The sequence below is a fragment of the Heloderma suspectum genome, chromosome 9, assembly GCF_057233095.1.
Source record: "Heloderma suspectum isolate Gila_16-S chromosome 9, 16-S_ref, whole genome shotgun sequence".
In the NCBI taxonomy this organism is placed as follows: Eukaryota; Metazoa; Chordata; class Lepidosauria; order Squamata; family Helodermatidae; genus Heloderma; species Heloderma suspectum.
In genome coordinates this window covers 26,648,995-26,673,013 of record NC_139466.1, presented here as the reverse complement: position 1 = coordinate 26,673,013, position 24,019 = coordinate 26,648,995, and the positions used below count along the sequence as shown (strand labels likewise).

The 24,019-nt window shown below is 50.3% G+C and overlaps 1 protein-coding gene across 3 annotated transcripts in view; it reads right to left on the bottom strand.

Moving 5' to 3' along the window:
• Positions 1 to 368: 368 nt before the first annotated feature.
• The window catches only part of NHSL2 (NHS like 2), a 131,975-nt gene continuing 108,324 nt past the window's right edge, over positions 369 to 24,019 (bottom strand). For 2 of the 3 annotated variants that reach the window (XM_084813946.1, XM_084813947.1), the window contains exons 2-8: positions 21,667 to 21,813; positions 18,911 to 19,047; positions 16,977 to 17,172; positions 13,363 to 13,494; positions 10,443 to 12,695; positions 4,219 to 4,354; positions 369 to 2,314 (exon numbers count right to left, since the gene is read on the bottom strand). In XM_084813946.1, the coding sequence (XP_084670072.1) occupies positions 2,011 to 2,314; positions 4,219 to 4,354; positions 10,443 to 12,695; positions 13,363 to 13,494; positions 16,977 to 17,172; positions 18,911 to 19,047; positions 21,667 to 21,813 (3,305 nt within the window). In that variant the 3' untranslated portion in view covers positions 369 to 2,010. Of the gene's footprint in view, positions 2,315 to 4,218; positions 4,355 to 10,442; positions 12,696 to 13,362; positions 13,495 to 16,976; positions 17,173 to 18,910; positions 19,048 to 21,666; positions 21,814 to 22,121; positions 22,239 to 24,019 lie in introns of all 3 variants that reach the window. The other variant, XM_084813948.1, reaches the window with a different exon arrangement.

Below are 24,019 nucleotides of genomic sequence, written 5' to 3'. Positions count from 1 at the left end.
CTGGATCCAACCCATTGGGTTCTACCCAAGGTTAGTCCTACTTAGAGTAGACCGATTGAAATGAATGGGAAGTCCCACTCTACTGTACTCTAAGTAGGACTAACACTGGGTACAAACCATTGTAATTCCTGAGGCGTTGTGAGTGATAACTCTTTCTCCAAGGGTCACTTGTTGCAAATTCTAAATCCCACAAAATCCAGACACCACATATTACAAATGAATGATTTTCTACTAATGTATTGGGATTCTTTAGCAGAGAATTCTGTGCCACTGAACAGAGCACTTCTCTTTGTAAGTCAGCATTCTGCATTTGCAACAAGTGAACTTTGAGAAATAGGATGCTTTTATAAAAAAAATAACTCAAAACATACCAGGAACTAAAGTATTTAATATCTGACTAATATATCCTGCAGCTTGTATCATTTTGTATTAGACTTTGTTGGCAGCAAGCAGTTTCTAGGATGATGATGATGATGATGATGATGATAATGAAGATGATGATTGCAGGCTGTGGATTATTCACAGGCACAAATCACAGGGTGGTATTCCAAAGTTGATGTGGGTACATGGCGAGGGCAGTGAAGTAAGGCAAGACTTTAGTCCTTGCGTTCCTCAAGGCTAAAAGACCACATCCAGAACATTCCTATGGCTGCAGCTTCCATTGAGCCAACTAGGAACATCCAGGAATTCTAGGAACATCTGGAAAAAAACTTCAGGGAGGGGAAGAATCCTGCCAAACTACAGCTACTCCTAGCCATCATTTAGACTTATGGCTTTGCATTCTTGCCTTAAATAAGATTAACCCACCAGTGAGATTCCAGGACTTGTACAGTTCAAGGGTAGGACCACTATTCAAGAAGGTGCCCAACAATGGACCTATTGCTTTAAGTCTTGTGTCCACATAGAACTCCAAATGGTCCGTCCTCTGGGCCCATTTTTAGAGACTCTGTTCTTTGTCGAAAAAGGCTTTTAAAACAAATGAGCTCAAGAATTCAGCAAGAGCTATGATACCATTTGCTTTGATTCCCTTTCAGTCTGGGAAGAGAAGCAGCCCATAGAATTAGGAGGGCTTCCAGTCAGATAACTGACATTTGGCTCCAATAATTTGGCAAGGCTAGATTTCTAGCTGATTGCTTGCATCATTTTTTTAAAGTATCCACCCAGATATTCACATTTTCAAGTGCCAGCTCCTCCAGAGAGCCAAACAAACATTTCAGATCTTCTAGGGCCAGCATCAAAAGGTTAGACACATGGTTGAGGAGGCTGAGCTTCCGCAGAGTCTTAAGATGAGCATTGGGTGCCATCTTGATCTTTTGCAAAGAGAATCCTTTGCTTGAATAGCACCCGCCATGCTATTCAGGCTCAGCTCCCTGAGTGACCAGCTAGCCACCCCTTAGGAGCTTTGCAGTCAAAACTAAAAGAAAAACCTATAAATGAATAGGTCACAACAGCCATACATTGTATCCTACAAGTACTGAACGGACCACATGCCAAAGAAACTGAACAGTTCGAAGCTAGCTTCGTTACAGAGAGGATACAGGAATAGGTGGACCCCGGAAAAGGGAAAGAAAGGGAGAAAGGAGGAGAGAAAGAGAGAGAGAGAGCAGGAGGGAGAGGGAGAGGTATTCCACTCCTCTTGTGATTGGGGAAGGTGCTACAGCCAAGTCTGGCACCAACCCAATGATAGCCCTGTCTAGGAACATCTATGTCATGGGCCCCACTTCCAACCAGGAAAAGGTGATAAAGAGCAGGCTCTTAAGAGCACAGATGTCGGGCTAATTCTGTAGGGAATGGGTGTGCTCTATACTTAAGATATTTTTTTTCCCTGAATCAGGAGTCATTCCCTCACCCCACCCCCAGTAAAAACCAAAAAAGGTCTGGCTACTGCCAGCAATTCAAGAAAGATGATAAAACCTCCAAGGGGAGCAGGCTCACCCTGACCATCAGCCTGGTCGGGGGGATGGATTATTAGGCCATAGTGCGGAGAGACGAAGCTTGCTCAAAATATACTCATGGCTGGGCTTTAGGGCCCTGGATTGTCCCATCCACTGCAAACTCAGTCATGACCCTGCGAGCCAAGGGGTTGGTGGTCTTGAGAAGTTCAGCCGCGGATGTGCGGATGCCTGAGGCACCTTTGCCACCTTTCTTCTGAAGGAGGGCCTTAAAGTCTTCGTTCCTGCTCGAGGTTCTTGTACCGCCTGGAGGGCACTCATTGCTCAGGGACCCCACTGCGTTCTTTGAGGGCACCTGGGAATTCTGCCTGTTGCCGAAGGCATCACTGGGCTCCTTCCAGCCCAGTAACTTCCGCTTGGACCTGTAAACACACACATATCAGAAAGCCATTTGGAATGAGGGAGGGAGGCGGCAGATATTGACAATCGGAACTAGTGCATCCGAACCCAAGAAGAAATTATTGGAGGTTTGCATGCAAGTCTCCAGTCTGCTGTAGGTGTTTGCAGACAACACTACCCAATATCCTGCTGTCAGCTATGGGCAGAATTTCAATTGACCCTTGTGTTGTCAGTTACAAGTGGAATTGCAATGGACACTTGTGCTAATAATAGCTACGAGAGGCACTGCAAGTGACACTTGTGCTATCAGCTACAAGTGGAATTGCAATGGACTCTTGTGTCGTCAGCTCCAAGCAGAATTGCAATTGACTTTCCACACCTCCAGGGCTGTTCAGCTTTTTTATGTGTGTACATTCTGCTGTTGCATCCACACGAGTGGGTGCAGCATTGCCATGCGGGTGAGGAAGAGACAATTCACCTGAGCAGTGAAAACTCCAATACATTATAAAAACATTTCCCCCCATCAATCACCCCCTCCCCCAGCTCCTGGGAGGATTGCAGTTAAGCTCAGAAGGAACAGGGAAGTCTGAGCTGGCTGGCAGATGATGTCAGCATCTCTGCTAATAAAAAAGTGCCGGTGCTGCATCCCTGCGAGCCCTGGCTCCACTACACCACCGATGCATCACTGCTCACTGCACATCCAAACCATCCTTCTAGGAAAAGGCAGAATAGTAGTTCTGAGAACCATTCACACAGGTGATGATTGTGCTATTGTTCTGTTTTGGGTTTTTTTTCCCTATGGTCTGAGAAAAGACATGAGAATCATGGAGAAAACACAGAACAACAATGATTGGATGATGATGTCATGCAGATGCTGTTAAAAAGCAAGTGAACGAAGAAAGGCAATCCCACTTGAAATCCCTAATGTGGAAGCATCCTGTGAGGTTTTCATCCACACTGCAATGGCCCAAAAAAGGCACCCTTTACTGGAATTGGCTTTAAACTGGATGTACAGATAGCTATGAACTCGACTTTCTCCTCTAAGGGGCTGTGTGCTCCCTCAAACCAAGTAAACTCTAACAGGGGGATGCAGTACAGAAACCAAAGTACAGTGCAGATGTTCAAGGAAAACATACAAGGACTGCCTGATGAAATCTCCTAAAAGCTGGAAGGTTGGGGAGATGGGATCCACAGAAGCTACCTGAGATGTGGTGGCAATAAATGAAGAAGCTAGGGAGGAGCAGGGGTCTCAAGTGGGAAAAGGCTCCTGTCTGCCTGTGGTGGCTACCATGAACAGCCCACCTAGCAAAGCAGCTCTGCTTCCAGATTAGACTCAAACTGGCAATTACCAACTCTTGTAAGATCAATGGAAAAAACCTCAATTGGCCGGAGTTTTGCAGACTCCAGGGGGTAGTGAACGGGGATGAACAGAGGGAGTTCATCTTATTATCATGTCCTCTCCTTCTGAGGTGCTGCATTACCCCGAGGACTCAGATTCAGATGGGTCACGGGTCCCCCCACTTATGGGGGACCCCTCAGCACCCCTTTCTGCACCTTCCCAGCCAGGTAACATAACTCTCCCATCATCTGATTCTGATGATGGCTCCCTTGCAGCTTCTCCTATCCCTTAGCCGAACTGGAGCATGAAACTGTAGAAACAGACACTGGCCCTTTAAGAACAGCAGTCCTTTGCTGGGACAACAGCTCCTTATGGAAGAATATTCCAGCCAGCACTTCCTGCGGTGTGCTATCCAAGGTCCTGATGTGACCCAGAATGAACAGTGAGTCCCATGTTACAGTCTGCTTCCCTCAGGGCCCTATTTCAAGACAGGCTAGGGTGGGGCTAGAGAGGTGGGGTGAGCAAACAGCACCACACCCCGAGAGGAGCCATCGACTCCCCGGATGCAACACCTGGATGGACCCCCACCTGTGAATGACAGTAAATAAATCCTCGGTGGTTCGGGATGATGTCACAAACACGTCGTCGTCCTCCTCGGTTATCGACGCGGCCGTTTTGTCACTTACAAAGCTTTTCTCTTCGGCCCGCAAATCCATAGAGTTCCCTGAAGGAAAGAAAGCAAGAATCTTGGCGAAACAAGTTGCTTTCTGCCAGTGAGATTCAAGGAGTGGAGAACAAGCTAGGAGAAAGGGGGCACTTCCCCAAAGAGCAAGCTATGCAGGAGCCTGAGGTACGGCGTGCATGTGTGTGGGGGTGATGGTGGTGGTGGTGGTAAGATGCCTGCTTCTGCCACTCCCTCAGAGATGTTCTTTCAGGGTAAACGTTCCCTCAAGGGCCAGATTTTGAATGCGTAATTGGAGGATGTACATCCTGAGATAGCCAAGCTTGTCGAAGAGACAAACTAGATGGACTTACCAGCTGGTGGATGTGGCACTCTAAGCCTTTTCTCCCTTGCTCTTTTCTAAATCTAAGCTGCTCCCGCACTCCCAAAACTGCTATTAGTTCTGCAGGGGTGCCAGGAGACCGAAAGATGGGCACAGCAGCTGTCCTCTCCCCAGCCATGCCCACACAATATGGCTAATAGCATATTTGGGGGGATGTGGTTTAGATTGTGGGAAAAACAAGACAGGAAAGGCTTAAAGCACCCTCTCCAGAGTTCTACTTCCCTGATCTTCAAAGCATGTCCAGTTTGTCTCTCAGACAAGGATGGTTATCTCTCAGGGTAGCAACCAGTGGAGGTGGGTGGCTCCGATATCGGTGGGATGGTAAATCCGGGTTTCAGTCAGAACCAGCCAGAATTCTGAAGGAGCTAGCCAAGGTGCTGAACCTATTCTTGGATAGCTCCTTTAGAGGTCTGACTGAAACTGAGAATGGATTCACTGTCCCACCAAAATCAGAGCCACAGCCTCTACTGGTAGCAGCCTGGACATATCATTTCCTCTATTTCCAGTCTCCAGGGGGAAGAGTGCTGTTGTTTATGTAGCCAGAACAGCACCACCCACACACAAGAGGGGAGGAATGAGCAGATTTGGAGAGGGACCCCAAGGTATGCAAAAGCACAAAACATCTTTATAAAAGCACACACCAAACAAATGGGTTAAAATGCTCCACCCAACAACCTGATAAGGGCTGAGTAAGCTTAGTGGCCATGCAACGGTGATTGACTGTTAGGCGGGTGGGAACTGAATGGGGTGGCTGGAATCCTAAGCAGAAAGCACTGCACACTGCAACATTTTGTTGCAGATCCAAATTTTATCCTCTTTATGCATTCAAAAACTGGCCGTTCAGGGTGCATCTACCCCAAAAGGTCTCTGTGAGGTAGTAGGAGAAGCGTTAGGGGAAATATGCAAAGTGGATGCAGTAGTGCACTGATTGAGACTGGTGGGGGAAAAAAGGGAGGAAAGGCTCCCAATACTCTTTTTCCAGAGCGCCACTTTCCCACTCCTCAAAGCAGCTGCATGGGGCTGCTAATACATTCTCTTTCTTTCTTTTTCAGTGAGAGAGCCTAATCACAGGTCTCTCTGCATCTAGTTTAGCCATAAGTTAACAAAGAATCCTCCCCTTCTTGAGGATCACAGAATCATAGAATAGTAGGGTTGGAAGGGGCCTACAACACCATCGAGTCCAACCCCCTGCTCAATGCAGGAATCCAAGTCAGAGCATCCCTGACGGAAGGCTCTGCAGGTGTTCACAAGCAGACAGGCTTAGTTGTCATTTGGAGCTGTGAACATGACACAAGCAGAGAGTGCCGGCGCTCCCATGAGGTGGGTGAATCTCCTGCCTCAGGTGGCAAATTCGGAAGGGCAGAAGATAATGTGCACTCCACTGCTGGGAGGGTCTTCTGCCAGGGCAATGGCATCAGGGCAGGTGGGTGCTCCAGAGAGCCCTGCTGGCTGCTCAGCCACTGTGGCAAATGCTGTAGCAGGAGAGCAGCCTGCACAGCTATCCAGAGCAGCCACCCACCTGACGCCTCACTTTCAGACCCTTGGGTAGATGGGCTCTGGAGAGCCGCGCTGGCTGCTTTCTTGTTGCGGCATTGCTGGTGTGGCTGTCCACAAAGCCCACATGGCTGATGCCTCACTCCAAAATGGTGCCAAGATGGTGCCTGATGCCCATCCTCAGAGTGAGGCTGTGTGAGTGAGGCAACCTGGAGACTCCACAGAGGTGCAGGCAGTCTCTAGGGATGGGCAGATTCCCTACCTTCTGTCCTGGTGGGGACTCCACCCAGCGGGGAGGTGATCCGTCCCTCCCCCCGGAATCCTCTTCTGCCAGCTCTGCTCTGCGCTGATCTCACAGAGCTGGCTGCTGTTGCTGTGCCGTATCGCTGGCTGAGTGAGGACTAACTCCAGACACGAATGGCGTCCACTACACCATTTGCGGCCATAAAGCTCTTAGATTAAGCTAAATGCAGCCGTAAATGGCCGCAATTAGCTTAAACTAAGGGCTTTACAGCTGCAAACAGCATCTATTACACCATTTGCGTCTGTGGTTTTTCCTGAGATAGGCTAGTGATTTTTCCCGCGATAGGCCGCCTCACCCACACTGCCTCACTCTGAGGCTAGCCTATCGCGGAAAAAATCATAGACGTAAATGGCATAGCGGATGCCATTTGAGGCTGTAAAGCCCTTAGTTTAAGCTAATTGCGGCCATTTACGGCTGCATTTAGCTTAATCTAAGAGCTTTACGGCTGCAAATGGCATCCGCTACGCCATTTGCATCCGGAGTCAGCCCTCATTCAGCCAGCGATATGGCACGGCAATGGCGGCCAGCCATGTCGCCAGCGATACGGAGCTGGCGACCAGCTCCGTGGGATCGCCATCTGGCTTCACACGGATTCCGGAAGGGGAGGGAGGGGAGTGCTCCATTTCACCATGGACTCCGGAATCTGGCCTCACTGGAGTCTGTAGCGTATTTCTCTAACATCCCTCACAGTCTCCATGGCCACACCGCCCACAATGGCTTGCTCTGAGGAAGGACCCCTTAGAAGGAGGCACTGAGGGGGCAGTGCCAAAGATATCAGGGGAGAGTGGAGTGTGTGTTCTACTGCTTCAGGTGGCAGGACATCTTGTGCCAGCCCTGAAAGCACAGCTAACAAACCTGCTATTTCTCCTACTGGTGAACACTATGGGATTCCAGCATGTATTTTCTATTAAATGTATATCCCGCCTTTTTTCCTCCTAGGAACCTAAGGCGGCTTACATAACCCTCCACCTCTCCATTTTATCCTCACAACAACCCTGTGAGGTACGTTAGGCTGAGAGTCAGTGACTGGGCCAAAGTCACCCAGTGAGCTTCATGGCCGAGTGGGGACTAGAACCCGGATCTCCCGAGTCCCAGTCCAACACTCTAACTACTACGCCATGCTGGCTCTCAATATAAGGCAAATGAAGGGAGCAGCATAAAATGCTGGGAGAAGATGGCAAGGGTGGGGGGAGCTGGTGGGTGATGGCTTGAGAAGGAGAGATAGGAGGGGGAGGAAAGAGAGAAGAAAGCAGATAGACAGGCCACTGGAAAGAAGAGGAAGGATGGATATGGAGCAACGGAAACCAACAGACCAGAAAAACGTCCTGTGATAGACGAGACTGACTGCCACCCAGCTACTGACAGATAATTGAGACCGTTGCCACATCATCAAAAGTGGATCAGGGGTCTGGCTCCTTTGTTCTCTTTGTTTTCTTATTCTCTGTGTTTTTTTCATTGATGGTTTCTGCTAACAGTTTTAGCGCATAGCCATCAAGTGTCTGTGTGCGTGTGTGGGGGGGACCTGTGGCCCTCCAGATTATATTTTTTATTATTGTATTTATTTCTATTCTGCCCTTTTTTTCCTCTTGCAAGGAAACCAGGGTGGCTTGCATGGTCCCCCTCCTCTCCATTTTCTCCTCACAACAACCCTGTGAGGTAGGTATATCCGAGAGTCACTGAGTGGCTCAAAGTCACCCAGTGAGCTCCATGGCCAAGTGGGGACTAGAACCCACATCTCCAGAGTCTCAATCCAACACCCTAGCCACTACACCACACTGGTTCTCAGTGTGTTGTAGTCCAGATATTGTTGGATTACAGCTCCCATATCCCTAACCATTGGCGATGCTGGGTGGAGCTGATGAGAGTTGGAGTCCGCCAACATCTTGGGTGGGTCACAAGTTCCTCACCTCTGGCAAGGCTGTCCAAGCATTAATCAGACTAATGTTGATTGCCAGCCAGCCTTTCCCCATCTGTGATTGACATAACACATTACAGTATTATGATGGCCAATGTAGTACAGTGGTTAGAATGTATGACTAGGACGGGGGATACCCAGGTTCAAATCCCCACTTAGTCATGCAGCAAACTGGGTGACTTTGGGCCAGCCATGCAGGGCTGTTGTGAGGGTGCTGTTGCACTCGTATCCTGCTTGTGGGTTTCCCGTGGGCAACTGGTTGGCCACTGTGTGAACAGAATGCTGGACTAGATGGACCTTTGGTCTGATCCAACGCGGCTCTTCTTATGTTCTTATGATAAAACAGGGAGGAGGGGAAAAAAATCACACATGCTGCTTTTAGCTCCTTGGAGGAAGGGCAGGGTACAAAAGGAAGAAATACATAATGCACATATATCTCAAGACAGACAGGGAGATGAGCCCTTATGAATGTCCTTCTAATCTGCAGAGCCTCAGTGAGGCCACTAGATCATGTTAAGAAATTGGAGGCTGCGCTGTTGAGATGGGAAATGAGCCTAAAGACCAGCCTTCCTCAACCTGGTCCCCTTTGGATGCACTGGGGATGATATGAATGGTAGTCCAACACATCTGGAGGGTAACACATCTGGGGGGGAGGTTACCCAAGACTTTCTTCAGGCATTCCATGGAAAAGGCCCCGGGTAGGAATTAAAAATGCCACATAAATGTAGATCACCAGGTGTGGCAACCACGTGGAATCTTCCCCAATGTGGTGGCCTCCAGGTGCTTTGGAGTGCAACTCCCACCATCCCTAGCCAGTGTGGCCAATAGTCAGGGATGATGGGAGTTTTAGTCCAAAACATTTGGAGGATGCCACATCAGGGGAGTTTCTAATTTCTGTTATTTGGTTCCCTGCACAAGCAGAACACACACACACACACTCACACAAACACACACACACACACACGCTAATCACAGTTTCCCAGCCTGAGCAAATAAATAAATAAATTCACAGGGATGCAATTCTCACAAATTCCTTTCTGTACAGGGAGGGGATGTAGTTGACCTGGGAGATTCAGGACAGATAAAAGGAAGGACATCTTCACACACCACGCATAGTTAAACTGTGGAATTTGCTACCACAGGATGTAGTGATGGCCACCAATTTGGATGGCTTTAAAAGGGGGTTGGACAAATTCCTGGAGGAGAAGGCTATTGATGGCTACTAGTCCTAATGGCTCTGTGCTACCTCCAGTACCAGAAGCAGTGAGCCTATGGACACCAGTTGCTGGGAAACATGGGCGGGAGGGTGCTCTTGCACTCATGTCCTGATGTGGGTTTCCTGTGGGCAGCTGGCTGGCCACTGTGTGAACAGAATGCTGGACTAGATGGACCCTTGGTCTGATCCAGCAGGGCTCTTCTTACATTCACAGCACATGCTTTGAATTCAGAAGGTCCCAGTAGTGGAGGCTGGTGGTGCCGATTTCGGAGGGGTTATGAATCCATTCTAGTCAGAACCAGCCAGCACTCTAAAGGAACTATCCAAGCTGCTGAACCCTATCCTCAAAATAGCTTCAGAACCTTGGATAGCTCATTTTATAGTCCTGGCTGGTTCTGACTGAAACCCAGAATGGATCCATCACCCCACCGAAATTGTAGTCACTAGCCTACACTGGGTCCCAGATTTAACCTTTGGCCTCTACAGCTTGAAAAAGTACCAGATTACAGGTGACAGGAAAGAGAACCCTGGTTGCTGCTGAGACCCGAGACTCATGAGAGTTGCTTCCAACCAGAGTAGACAACACTGGGCTAAATGGACAAACACTCTGGCCTGGTACAAGGCAGGTTTCTTCATTCCTATGGTGTGACGCTGACTTACACCAAGCAGGACCTTTGGCTCATACAGTCCGCTGATCCTTACCCTTCAAACGTGACATGAATCTGGGACCTTCAGAATGCAAAGCAGGTGCTCAAGCACAGAGTCCACAACCACGTTAGAGCAGAAGAGAACCAAAGACCAGGAGGCTGGACCGCTTACCTGAAATGTCTGCCCAAGAAACGCCTGCACTGGTGGGGCTGATGTTCACTTCGTTGGCCACAGGGGATGGTACCTTGCAAGCAGTCAGCTCGGGGTAGGCGGCATCTTCATCCAGCATAATGACTGGGCTGGTGGCCAATCTCGGGTCCCCGAGACACCCCCCTGGGTGGAGTGGAGAGCTCACCAGTGGCAGGTAGAGCACACTGGGCTTCTTGGGGACAGGGGGTGGTACTTTGGTTTTGCGGCTCTCCCCCCCAGGTGATCTCTCTGCCAGCAGCTTTGGCTGCATTGGTTCGTCCTCCTCCAAGCTGTCCTCTGAGAGCCGCCGCGCAACAGAGAAAAATGTCCCGGGGGGCCCCTGTGCAGGGGAGATCGCCCCCATGGGAGAAGGCGACTCCATGGGGCTCCAGGCGTCCATGTCCCACTGGTGCTCAGGCCTCCTGGCCACCAGGTAAATGTTCTCTATGGGGACCAAACCCTGGGGGGACAGCGGAGAGGTCGGGGAGCCCACAGGGGACTCCTCCTGGACCGGTGGAGTCTTATGCAAGAGCATTGGAGGCCTCCGGGAGAGTGGCGGTTTCTCTGCCACCGGGGGCCGAATCTTCTTGCCGGGCTCCTCAACAGGCTCAGGGCTGTCCAGGTTGTCCTCGGTCTCGGAGCGGCTGATGGAGCGCAGGCGGACGGAGCGCAGGTCCAGCTGCGTCACCATGGGCATGACAGGCTGCACCGGGCTCAGCTTGGGGCCCAGCTTGGCCCCGAAGGTGGATTCCGAGTGGTGTCGGCTCACTTTGGCCTTGCCCTTGAGTGAGATCTTGAGCCCTGAAAGGTCCAAGTGAGTTGGCGGGGCAAACGGCAGGTCAAACGACAGCCGTGACTTGGGGCTCCGCTCCATGGGTGAGGCCGGGGGCAGCGAGGACTTCCTCTCCGGCACCAGGGGCCTTGCCCGCCCGCTCTGGTGAGGGGCATGCCCCAGGACCGCAGATGTCGGGACGGTCGGGGTCGGGGTCTCCGACTGACTGGAGTAGCCGCTGGAGGGGGACATCACCCCTGTTGGTCTCCCTGGGGAGGAGGTTTTCAAACTGACCTCGGCAGAGAGCTGGGACGGTGTAGTGGCCCGGGAGACAGAGGGGGACGGGAGGGACTCGGAGCTACCACATGCCTTGGAGAACTCGATGACGGTGGTCCCGGTGGCGGTGCTGGAGCCAGACAGGGAGCAATAGGGGTCGACAGAACTCCACTCTGGCAGGTACCACTGTTGGGTGTATGGCGCACTTTCCACCTCCCTGGCTGCATCTCCATGGACTTGGCTGGGGACTGGGGAATCCAACAGCAAGCACAGGCTTTTGGGTCTCTGGTCCTGGGGCAGCACCTCTGCCATTGCCTCCCCTTTGCTCACCTGCCCCTCCTTGATCAAAGAGATGCTGCGGGTGGGCGGGCAGGGCTTCTTCTTGGCCTTCTTGAGAGAGATGCTCTTGGTGCGCTGCCGCCGCTGCTGCTGCGCCTGGGCCTCCTGCTCCACCGCTAGTGAGACGTTGTCTGTGCTCGTGCTGCCCTCAGAGCTGGCGCTGGGATAACTCAGGCCGCAGGTCTCGCTGCCCCCGATGTCCACGGAACACAGGGAGGCTGTGTCTGTGGGGACAGAGAGCGACCTCTCGCGGAACCTGCATGCCACCCGCTCCCTCTCTGATCGGGGACACTCCTCTTCACCCAGACTGGCAGGGACCAGGTGTGCTTTGACTTCCCTCATGCCGCAGCTCAAGCCTCCATCAGCATCCACGGGGGACTCGGGAGAAGCACAGAACGTCCCAGAGCCATTCTTCCCAACTGCTTTGTCTTTGCCGATGAAGAAGGAGGCAGGGCGGTCAGAGTCTGGGGTTCCCCTGGCACTGCAGGGAGACAGCTGGGTCACGGCCTCCCCTGCCAGCTCGCTTTGGCTCACTGACGGGCTCATGTAGCCAAAAGAGGCTGCGCTCCAAGCAGGGGAGAAGACCAAGTCCTCCTTGGGGCCATTGCACGACGGGCTGGCGTACATCGCCCCGGGGTTCTCGGTGCGCCCCGCTAGCCCAGCCTGGCAACACCGCCCCTGCAGAGCTCCCCCGAGGTCACTGAATGTCTTTCTCAGCTGCGGCCGAGGTTGAGGAGACCGAATCTGGTGGGTGGAACTCCTCCCGTTGGCCACGTCCGGAACAAAGTTACACGAGACAGACTCTGCTATGGTCGCTGGGGGGTTGAGTATAGGGCCGTTGCTGTTGCCTGGAAGGGAGATGGAAAGACAGGCATGAAACAGAGTGCAATGAAACAGAGTGCAATGGAATGGACCACACTGGGGCATAGCTGTGCGGCCTCCCAGGAGGTAAAGATACTCTACACCAAGGGTGGTGGATCTCTGGCCCAGAGCCCATATCTGGCCCTCCTAGGGTCCCAGTTCTGTCCTTGGTGGCTCCCCGGATGGCTCCGCCCCCTTCCCCTGGCCACGTCCCCTTTCTCCAACCAGATTATTGGGTGGTTTCCCAGCTGTTGTGCAGTTTTCCCCGTTTTAAAAGGCTGAAATACCTCTCCAACAGCTCAGTTCCTTGCAATAAGAGCTTTAAGCTAAAATATGCTGGCATTTTGGACCTGCCCCCTCTTGATTCAGGCCATACCCACTTTTACCTTTGGCCCTGCCCACCACTAGAATGCAGCCCCTGAGAGCTTCTCTGAAATTCAATTTGGCCTTCGGGCAGGAAGGGGTTCGACTTGTGTCTTAGAGCCCCGTACAAAATTTCTACAAATAAACCCAAAGCAAACAGCCACCCTTCCAATGTTATCCTTCCCATCTGCCAGGAGCATGTGGGAACAAGCCTTCATTCTACAACTGCTCCTAAGCCCCCAAAGCCCCCTTGACTTCATGGGCAGGGAATGGCAGCCCCACTGTTGTCACCTTGGTCCCGCAGGGTGAGGTGAGGAAAGCCGATCACCGTCCGTCTCCGGCGCAGCAAGGACTTTGGATTCATGGCGGTCTCTGTGTTAAAGAGGGAGTGGCGTGTACTGGCGTGCCGAGCAAATGGCTGCCCTGTAGCCAAGACAAAGACATTCAATAGTCTGGGTGGAGGGTGGGGAGGCCCAGATGATGGTGGGAAGGAAGTGGCCTCAATTCTGTGGGAGAATGGAAAATGGTGTATGGGTATAATGGGTATGACAGGAAGTGGGTTAGCTCTAGAGCACGGGAAGAGATTTTGAGCTGACGTTACCAGAAAGATGGCGAAAGGGGAGGGTGGAAGATGGTATGGATGAGAATATGTGGTGTTGACAGGGCTCACCCACAACATTTTGCTGCCTAAGACAAAGGACAAGATGGCACTCACTCCCACTCCATGTACAAAGGCCAACATGACTAGCAGATGAATCTTACTTCAATACTAGGGATTGAACATCTTCCTCTACTGGATCTGAAGGCAGCTGGCTAGTTTAGGGGGCACAGGTGAAGCCATGTGGCCCACAGCTCTCTCCTCCAACACTTTCCTGCCACCTCCCACCATCTGCCGCCTGAAGCAACTGCCTCATTCTGCCTAATGGTAGGGCTGGCCCCATGCATTGACGCAGATTGGCTTGAAAGGGGTGGGAGCAAGGGTGAGAGGTGCCTTGAATGGGGATCCAGTGGTGGTGGAATTGAAGAGGCTAAAGCCACATAAGAACACAGGTCTAGAGCAAGGATGCTGAAACTCAGGCCCAGAATTCCCCCAAAGCCATGCCCCCTTCCCCTGGCTCCACTCCCTTTCACCCAATTGCCAGTTGTTGGGTGGTTTCCCAGCTTTGATGCAGTCCCCCCCCCCCAATTCTAGAAGTGTTACACACGCAACAAGCCAGGATGAGGATGGTTGCTGGGCTGCGGTGGAAGAGCTCTCTCACACAGATTCACCTTGTGCCTAATCCTAGGTTTGGGGTGGGTGGGGAAGGGCAACAGTGATGAAAGACATCTTGTCGCGCCAAACTAACAGTGAAAAGAGGTGGCTCTTCCATTGCAACACATAAACGAACCACCGTAAAAAAGCTGAGCAACATAAAAAGCCATCGAAGCAAGCCATCTGTGGGGGAAACAAGGCCATCAGGCTCCAGACGGTGAAACAATCCACATCCCAAGTATAAATTAGCATGATAAGCCTTGCCCTGGACAGCCCCTTTCCCTACAAAATTTAAACCAGTTTCAAACCAGTCTTTAACCCAGTTTCAAACCAGTTTCAATAGTTTTATCGTGATTTAATTTTAAGGCGTTTTCTTTCCTGTTGTGAGCCGCCCTGAAAAGTCTGCTTTTAGGGCAGCCTATAAAATACCATTAATAAATAAGGAAAACACTGTTGATAAAATAAACAAAACTCCTTTATTCTCAGATGCCTCTCGAACCAAAAATCTTGGGAATTGAAGAAGGAAAACCTGAGCACCCTCGCAAAACTGCACTTCCTAGAGTTCTCTGGAAAAAATGAGGACAGTTTGAAACTAGTTTAAGGGTGCAATCCTATGCACATTTAGACAGAAAAATGGCTGACAACTCCCAGCACTCCCCAGCCAGCCATGTCCAGCATTCCCCATGCTGGCAAAGGCATGCTGGGAATTGTAGGCCATTTTTCTGTCTAAATGTGCATAGGATTGCACCTAAACTGTGTAGTATAGACACACCTAGGATTCACTGGTAAGAAAACCCTTTCTCCTGGGTAAATCAGTCCCTAACATTAATCCTTGGGGATTCTAGCAGCATTCTGCCATGGCATCATTCTAGCCTGAAGAGACACAGAGCATAGCAAAGGCCATTTGTGTCACCCCTCTTCTATGCTCCTCTCCACATACAGACACTTGTGTACGAACAGGTAGAGATGGGCCAAAAAGTTTCAGCGCTTGAGAAAGCCGTTCCATCCTGTCCAATGTCCAGGCCAGCCTGTATACAGAGGACGAGGACGCCTGGGCGTGAGCATGGCTAATGAAGAAGGCATGGAGCAATGGGGTCGACAAAGTCACCCATCCACTGGAATAACACAGAGACGGCTCCATGAGCAACCACTGACAGTGACATGATGCACTGACAAGCAAATGGAAGTATGCTGTGTGTGTGTGTACACATTGTGTGTATAAACTATACACGATGACAAATGAACATTATCCATTGTTTCCTTTCCTTGGGATTTAGTGACAGAACTTCTGTGCACTCAGGAAACCAGAGGTGTAACTCAATGACTTGCATATATTTCCGGGGCCCATTAAGTTTATCTTCACTACTGGCTCCCACCAACCCAGGGATCTTGACACCCATGGTGATGATGATTAACCCTCCCTCCTGCTGCCAGTTGGCTGTGATGCTCCTGTTGGCTCATCCTGCTTGTCCCATAGGAAACTGTATGAGCTGCCCTGGAAGGTTGGCAAACTGAGGAGCAGCCAAAAAAGTGGTGGTGGGGGGGAAGGTTTAACAACAAAGAACCAAAGTGTGGGACTTGTAGTTCTTGAGAGAGGATGGGTGCTTCCAGGTGGATGGTTCCTAGCACGACCAATCAAAAGACATTGTACAGCTCTTCCGTCTTTCCCTCCTTAATGGACTTTTTTGTGGGAAGAAAGAAGATGGAAGAAGCAGTGGGAAAAAGAGGGAAGTTACAGTTTGAAGACAATGGAGAGGCAACGGCTCAGTTCAAACATCATGCCAAACCATGGTTTGTGCTAACCATGGTTTAAGAATCCACCACCACCACCACGGCTTGACTTTCCATCTCCTCAGCATTCAGCTTCCTAAGTTTACTCCCATCTCTGTGGTGCAACCCCCTCTTGCAGTCGAGAAATGGCCCCTATGGTGGTTTTGCCAATGGCTTGTGACTACAGCAAGCCACAGTTACCACAAACTGTGGTTCTGGAAACTGCTTCTAACCATGGTTTATCGTGGTTTGGCAGCCCCTCATAAACCATAATTTATAATCTGGAATAGATTCAGATGATAATGCCAAACTATGCCCATGATTTGGCATTATGTCTGAATGCAGCCAATGAGTCGTGGTCAAAGAGTTGTAGCTGTTATCCCAAAGTTATCCCGGAGTTCTGGCTGTTACCCTGGAGCTCCCTTCCTGCCAAACCCTGAAGCCTGGGACAGAAATGGACAGTACATGGGCCCCACGCATTATGATAACTGAGGTGTGCTTTGTGCTATGAGAACCAAGGGGACAAGAAAGCAGACGTACTGGTTGACTTTGATTTCTTAGGAGATGCTGAAGAAATCAGACTCACAGAATAACATAAACACACACACACACACATAAAAATTAACTATGATATTGGGGCCAAAATGTCTGAGAAGACAACCTGATGAGGCAAAGTGTACATACTGGTCCACATTTGTCCTAATGTAAACCCCCTTTAGCAAAGCTCCCATGCTTTTCGGTTTCAATGGGCATCTCACACTCTCTCCCTGGCCATCTTGCTGACCCCAAACCCTCTTCCTTGTGCTTCCCCCACCTTCTGATTTTCACAGCAGCCCTTCAACACCTCCCTCCACACACACCACACACACAGAGTCAAACCTACCAGAGACATTTATGGGGACAATGTTGGCTTGGGTCAAACAGGGCTGGTGCAATCTCTTCTCATCCAGGGAAGGCAGAGGGCCAGCTCGGGCCCAGGCTGTGTGCTTGTCCGGGGTAGCAGGCAAGCTAAGGGAGGGTTCTGGGGCTCTCACCCCCAGCGTGGTTGTCTCGTTCTCTTTCACTTGCTGGCTTGAAGGCTGTCAGAAAGCAGAAGAGGTGTGGGGAGCAGAATCAACAAAACAGCCCTTGCAGTGCTAGCCCAAGACATTTTGCTGCCTGAGGCAAAGAACAAAATGGTGCCCCCTCCAATTCTATGTGCAAAACCCTTTCTTCAAGATCCAACATCTTTCTTCAACACCACTGATGGGACAGCATCCTCTGCCACACCTGAAGGCAGCAGGCTAGCTTCGGGGGTGTCAGGAAAGCCACATAGCACACAATTCTCTCTTCCAACACCTTGCTGCCGCCTCCCAGCATTTGCCGCCCAAGGCAACTGCCTCACTCTGCCTAATATTAGGGCCGGCCCTGAGTGCTTGTGTGTGTATGTGTGTGCATGTGAAGAACGTTTGAAATCAGAAGGGAGGGTTTTATCCACTCCTCTACAGGCTCCCCATCACCATCTCGATCTGTTTCTCTCAACCCCTCCCTGCAGCCTCCCCAAACACACACCTGGCATTGCTGCATTTTAACTGCCCACAATCCTCCTCAGTGATGCTACATCAGGAGCATTGTGGGAAACCAACAAACCAGCTAGATCCAGTTGCCCTGTTGCACTACTTGGAGCTCCGGGGTGGAGGGGTTTTAAGGGAGGCCTCAGCAGTGAGTCCTGCTGGAGTCCTGGGCTACTGGCAGTTGCGCAAGGATGGCAGGTGCTGGTGCCAACCCTGACACAGAATATACCCAGCCCTGTCCTTTGGTATCTTCACTAGCAAACCACAGCCTCTCCATTCCCTACCCAAGCTGCTAGGAAGACACTTGTAATGCCTTCCAACCCTTGGCCATTTTAGGGTACAGGAGAAGACTTTGATGAAGTGAGGATCAGACTGCTCTTCCAGGGGGAAGGACAGTCAGCCCTCCCCTGCCCAAGCCAGAAGAAACTGCCTTGCCATGATCATCCTCACCAGAGGAGGAACCCCCAGCAGAACCTCTGTCTCCCCAGCCTCGCAGAAGTCTGAGACTACAGAATCAGATAAGGGTCCTTTAACTGTCCAGCCAGCTCCTCCAGAGGTGTTGGCACTGACCACACTACAGATCATGGCTGCCTACATAAGGCTTCAGTTGGCTCTTGCTTGCTGCTGAGACAACATCCTCCTATGTTTCTAGTGGGAGAGACTGCCAGACAGGAAAGCTCACTCTGTGGTGCTGTTGCAGCTGCCCTTTATACAAGAGGGAGCTTGCCTTTACCTAGCTTGCTGTACCTGATGCATTTACCTTGACCAGACTCTGCCCCTCTAACACAACCTCACCTGCCTTGACTCAGCTGTTCTACATAGACTGGATCTCATTGCTCAGATCTAACCCTGTCAGACAAAATTAGTTTCCTCTGTGAGCCTCGGGTAACCACAGAATGGGACAGCACTGACATGTGGCTGCTGCATCACCAGGGCCACTGGTCAAAAGAAGAGATTTCAGACAGCATGGGCTGGGATTCTAACACCACGGGCCAAAATCCTTCTTGGCCCTGGAAGACAGGTGATCTTGGAGGGCCAATCCCATGCTATGTCCTGCTATAAAGTCCCAAGACATGCTGCATTCTTGCAGTCTGGGCAGTTGGTTACTGAAATAAGCCACCATCCTCACTTCCAGACTTGCCCTCTCCTCTGGGCAGCCACTTCCCCATCTGTGGGGCAGGACGGAACTTGCCAAAACTTGGACCTGAGTGCCTGGCAGGCATTGCACTGAAAGAGTCACTTCCCTCCACGGATCCAGACTCACCATGAACACAAACTCCAGACGTTTGGCGGATGGGGGGCGGGGACTGCAGTCCAGGGGCCGGTCCGCAGAGAGGGGGCTGGCGTAGCGGAAGGTCTGCCCACTGACCCTGGCTTCAGAGTATGGCTCCTCATATTCCTCTGGAAGGATGGAAGGAAGGAGGGGAAGCAAAGCATGCCAGTCATTGCAACAACTACCGTCAAACAAACGTGAATATTTCCAAATGGCACTCCTTTTATATGTTGTAGAACTTGCATTTTTACTTTGGTTAGGTACTGAGATCCTGCTCTGGCAGTTTTATTGCAGATCTTCCATGAGCATATCAGTTATAGACTAAGATTTATAATTAGTGAATTCCTTTGTTTCTTTAAGTGATTTTGATTTATTATTATGTATGTTCTACTTTTTGTTGGCTTTATTTTGTTATCTTTATTTGGGGTGGGGGGGACTCATGATAAAAATGTGAATATTTCTTAACACTCCAAGTTTCAAAAGCCCTTGGACTTTTACGAGCGGAGCAATCTGGCACGTACAAGTGGAATTTCAGAAGCCACTTTTCCAAAATTTGAATGACAAAACATTGCCCCGTTTCCACCTCTGGTTTTCCAACCACAGCCCTCTGGAATCCTCCCTCCCAAGAGGCTGATGATATAATCTGATCACAGGGCAAAGATCTGTTTCCAAAGATGTTTCCGACTAGCTGACAGCACATGGCAGGGGAACACATGGCACCAGTTGGAGGTGAAGAAAGGGAATGATCCCAAAGTGATGCAGCTGGGTTGGATAATAAAGATCCCCTGTAGGTCTTCAGAAGATGTGGAGGGTGCTGTAGCTCAGGGGGAAGGCCTACGCTTTGCATGCAGAAGGTCCCAAGTTCAATCTTCCCTTAAAAAGGTCCAGTGGTAGGTGAGGGGTAAGACCTCTGCCTGCATGAGACCCTGGGGAGCTGCTGCCAGTCAGAGTACACAATACTAGGTTAGATGGAGAAATAATCTAACTTGGTATAAGGCAGCTTATAATGTTCCTTAGTTCTGGCCCATAGCCACCAACTTCCTGCCCACTTAAAATCCCACCCCCCCATGATACCTCGAGTGTCCATGGATGACTGTACTCAAATCTAGACATGGAGGTGTGTTTCCCAGCCCAGGCTCCCTGAAATTAGTGGCTTTCTTGAGCCTGTAGCAGGCCAAAGGTACTGCTAGGTTAACCAGGCAATGGAATAAGGCCAGCCTGAGTGGTGTAGTGGAGGCAGGGCTCACAGGGTCAAAGCACTGGGACTTTTTGATTAGCAGGGACAATTACATCATCTGCCCCACCCCCAAAACCAGGCTTCCCTGCTTTGCTGCAAAACTCAGGATAGATTTGGGAAAAATGGATTTTCCCAGCCGCAATATATTGTTGTGAGCTATCCCTGTTGTAATGCGGGGGTAAAGCGGGTGGGGAAGAACAGGAACAGCTGCAGTCTGAAAATAATCCAGCTGTTTCAAATACTTTTAGAACCATAACCAGCAAGGTTCAGCTCTCTCTAATGTCCACCACAGGAAAATTACAGTAAAGCTAGGTTCAGACAACATGCTAACCCACTATGGGTTGCTCCCAAATGTGACCCACAGTGGGTTAGTGTGTTGTTTGGGAAGCATTTTTCCTGCCCGCAATTGGCAAGTGGCCCACCCTAGGTATCTGCCCTCTGCAGAGTGGCTACGGGGCCCCAGGGTGGCTTATCATGTTGTGTGTCAGGCGCTCCGCGGATAAATTGCAGCGATTAGTGAGATGGCTGCCTAGAGAGCCTGGAAGTGCTGGTGCCACTCTAGCCCACATGGCTGAACTCAATGGTTGCAGTTGCATAATGATGGCTGGAGTGGCTGGCACAGCCCCATTCCTGCTGTGGTGGCTGCTGGGTTACGCGGCTGCAGGGGCGGGGGGATGATGACGGAACCATGGAGTGGGGATGAGTAAGGGAACCACGCTGCCCTGCATGGTTCTGTGATCATGTGGGAGGTGTGCTTGTCATGGTTTTCCTCCCCCTCCCTACAGCGTCGTTCCACTATCCACCCCCATGGTCATGTGCACACGCCCTAAGTCTACTTAGAAGGGCTCTCCATCCCAAGACATCACAACTATCTTTTCTGACCTGTTCCGCAGCAGTGTATTGGAGCAAGGGCTGGCAGGGATGCAGCACCAGCACTTTTTACTTAGCAGGGATGCTGACGTCATCTGGCTCCCTCCTCAGAATTCCCTGTTCCCTCTGAGCTTAGCCGCAATCCTCACAGGAGCTGGTGGGGAATGAATTTTCCCAGCAACAATATGCTGTTCCTTGTTGTAATGCGAAATATTTTGGCGTGGGTTGGTCTTGATTGGACAATGAAGGCCCATGAGCTTGACAAAAGACCTGCTCCTGGTGGGGATGAGAATGCCTAGGACTGGTTTGCTGATATGGATCAACACAGTTGCCTGCATGTTTGGACTCTCCTCTGGGGCCATGGCTAGGGGACCGTCATGATGAACACCGGTGTTCAACATTTACCACTACACCACTGCTTGTATGTACACAAGGCCAGGGCAATATGGAGGCTTCAACCGGTCTGCCAGTCACAAGGGCTGATGTTGCATAATAACCCTGTTCTCTGTGCGCAAAGAGGCACCCATGCATATAAATCCGCATATGCAAAGGCGATGCAAATCTTTTTTGGCCACCCTGCTAGCCAGAGAGACAAGCCCAGTGGGGGACTCACCCCCCGCTCCAACGTTCCCCCAAATACCTTGGAGCAAGCTCTGGAGATTGAGCTCTGCTTCATGGTGCAGTTCCTCCACGCCAACCGGCCGGGCTAGGAATACGTTGACGGGCTGGTGCCATAGCAGCTTGGGTGGGGTGGGCCTCTTGACGTCCAGGTCTAAGTTAGAGGTGGCTGGAGAGAAAAGGCAGAATGAGAGAGAAGCAGCAAGCACAACCTCGGCTGGGTGGAGTAGGTTGGGGCACTGGAGGCTGGGGGCCCCTAAGTCAGTGAGGTGATGAATCTGCTCTGGGTTTCAGCCAGAACTCTAAAGGGGCTATTCAAGGTGCTGAACTCATTTTGGGGATAGCACTTTGGATAGCTCCTTTAGAGTTCTGGCTGAAACCCAGAGTGGATTCACCGCCCCACTGACATTGGAGCCCCCAGGCTCAACTGGGTTAGGGGGACACTAGAGACACAGAGTTCTTTGGGTGTGTTCATACCACATACTGGTGTGATCCAGTTTCAAACTGGTTTTGTTGTTGCAGCTTAGAAGAAACCTTCGGAACTGTAGATCCGTGCACAGATTTTACACATCCCGCTCTCATCCTGAGACACATCTGTAAGCGAGGTGGGTTTTTCAGAAAAGTTTGAAATTAGAACATTTCCCAATGCCTTCAGGGATGAGCGACCTGTGGCCCTCCAGATGTTGTTGACCTACAGCTCCCATGATCCCTCATCATTGGCTATGCTGGCTGGGGCTGATGGGAGCTGTAGGTCAAAACGTTTCAAGGGTCACAAGTTGTCCACTCCCACCTTCAGTTGAGATTAGTTTAAGTATGTTTAATTGACTTCTATTTAGTAAACACTTCATGTTAACACTTGGCATTTGATGACTTATGATTCCTGCCATTATGATATTTGGTTTATGGCCTACTAATTATGGTACATTGTTGTGCTTTGCTTTAGTTGTGATGTATATTTACATTGTATATTTTATTACTGTGCACCATCTGGATATGTTGTATATCAGAGGTGGGCAGAACATAGATCTCCAGATGTTTTGAACTAACTCCCAGAGGCCCCTGCCAGCATGGCCAATGGCCATGAATGCTGGGGGCTGAAGTGCAAAACATCTGGAGATCTACTTTCTGTCCACCCCTACTGTATATGACAGGCAGTACAGAAATATTTTAAAAGAAGAAAGTAAAATAAATAACCCTGAAACATGACTTTTGCAGTTATCGCGTGTGAACAGAGTTCATTTGTTCCTCTGCCCTACCACTGCAACCTGTCCTTTTTCTGCTAGGGTGGTCATGTGTCTTCCTTTACAGGGGACAATCCTCTAGTTGAAGACATCCTCTATTTGAAAGGCTATCCCATTCAATTCCAGTTTAAACATAAAGAACCGTAAGAACTCTTGCCCATCAGCAGCTAGCACCTGGGAAGCAGAAAGAGAAAGCAGATTGTCTGTCCACAGACCTGCACTATGCTGAGATGTACTCTATATTTCTATTAAAATTAAGATAACTCTTTTTAAATTTGCGCCTATGTGTTGCCCTCTATTTTTGGCTATTCATAAGTGGCCAACCTATCCTTGATGGGTGGACTTGACATATGGGTGACAGAGTCAAGAAGCTGTTCTCGGTTACCTTATAGTCAGCAACGGCAACCCTTGGGCCAAATCTGCCTTCCAAAGAGAATGGCTCGGCTCCCCAGTTGCCAACCCAGATGGTGTGGAGGGAGCAGCTGCTGTGGAGGTGGGACTTGACTTGCTTTGGGAGACAGCAGGGTGGCAGTGGTGTGTGTGTGTGTGTGTGCGCGTGCGTGGAGAATCTAGCCCACTATATTCCACCCGCTCCAGAAAGTAGCACCCTGCTGGCCCAGGATTTTTATATTTATTTATATTATTTATTATTTAATTTATTAATCGCCCATCTGGCTGGTCACCCAGCCACTCTGGGCGATGTACAACATACAATAAAACAATAAAATTCTACAATAAAAACATTTTCTAAAATACCCTAACCCACCCCAAATGCCTGCCTGAACAGCCACGTTTTTAATGCACGACAGAAGCTCATTAAAGACTGCTCATTTTGCAGTCTTGGAGCTGTTTTTCTAAGGTGTGTAAAGTCTCCGACATGTAAGAGAAATCCTTTGAAAACGAGGCCCAGCACCTCATTGATTGGAAGGTAGAAGGGACAAGCCAGGAAAAAAGGGCCAGGCCCAGAGGGAGTTGACTCAAACAGCCAATTCCTGGTGAGTTCAGTTAGCACCTGAACAGCAGAGTGAACAGACAGGTGCACAGGTCATCTGGTCAGTCCACACTATGGTGAACTGTACTCTAAATTTGCATCTGTACATATACATTAGCATATGCAAATGTTATGCAAATGGG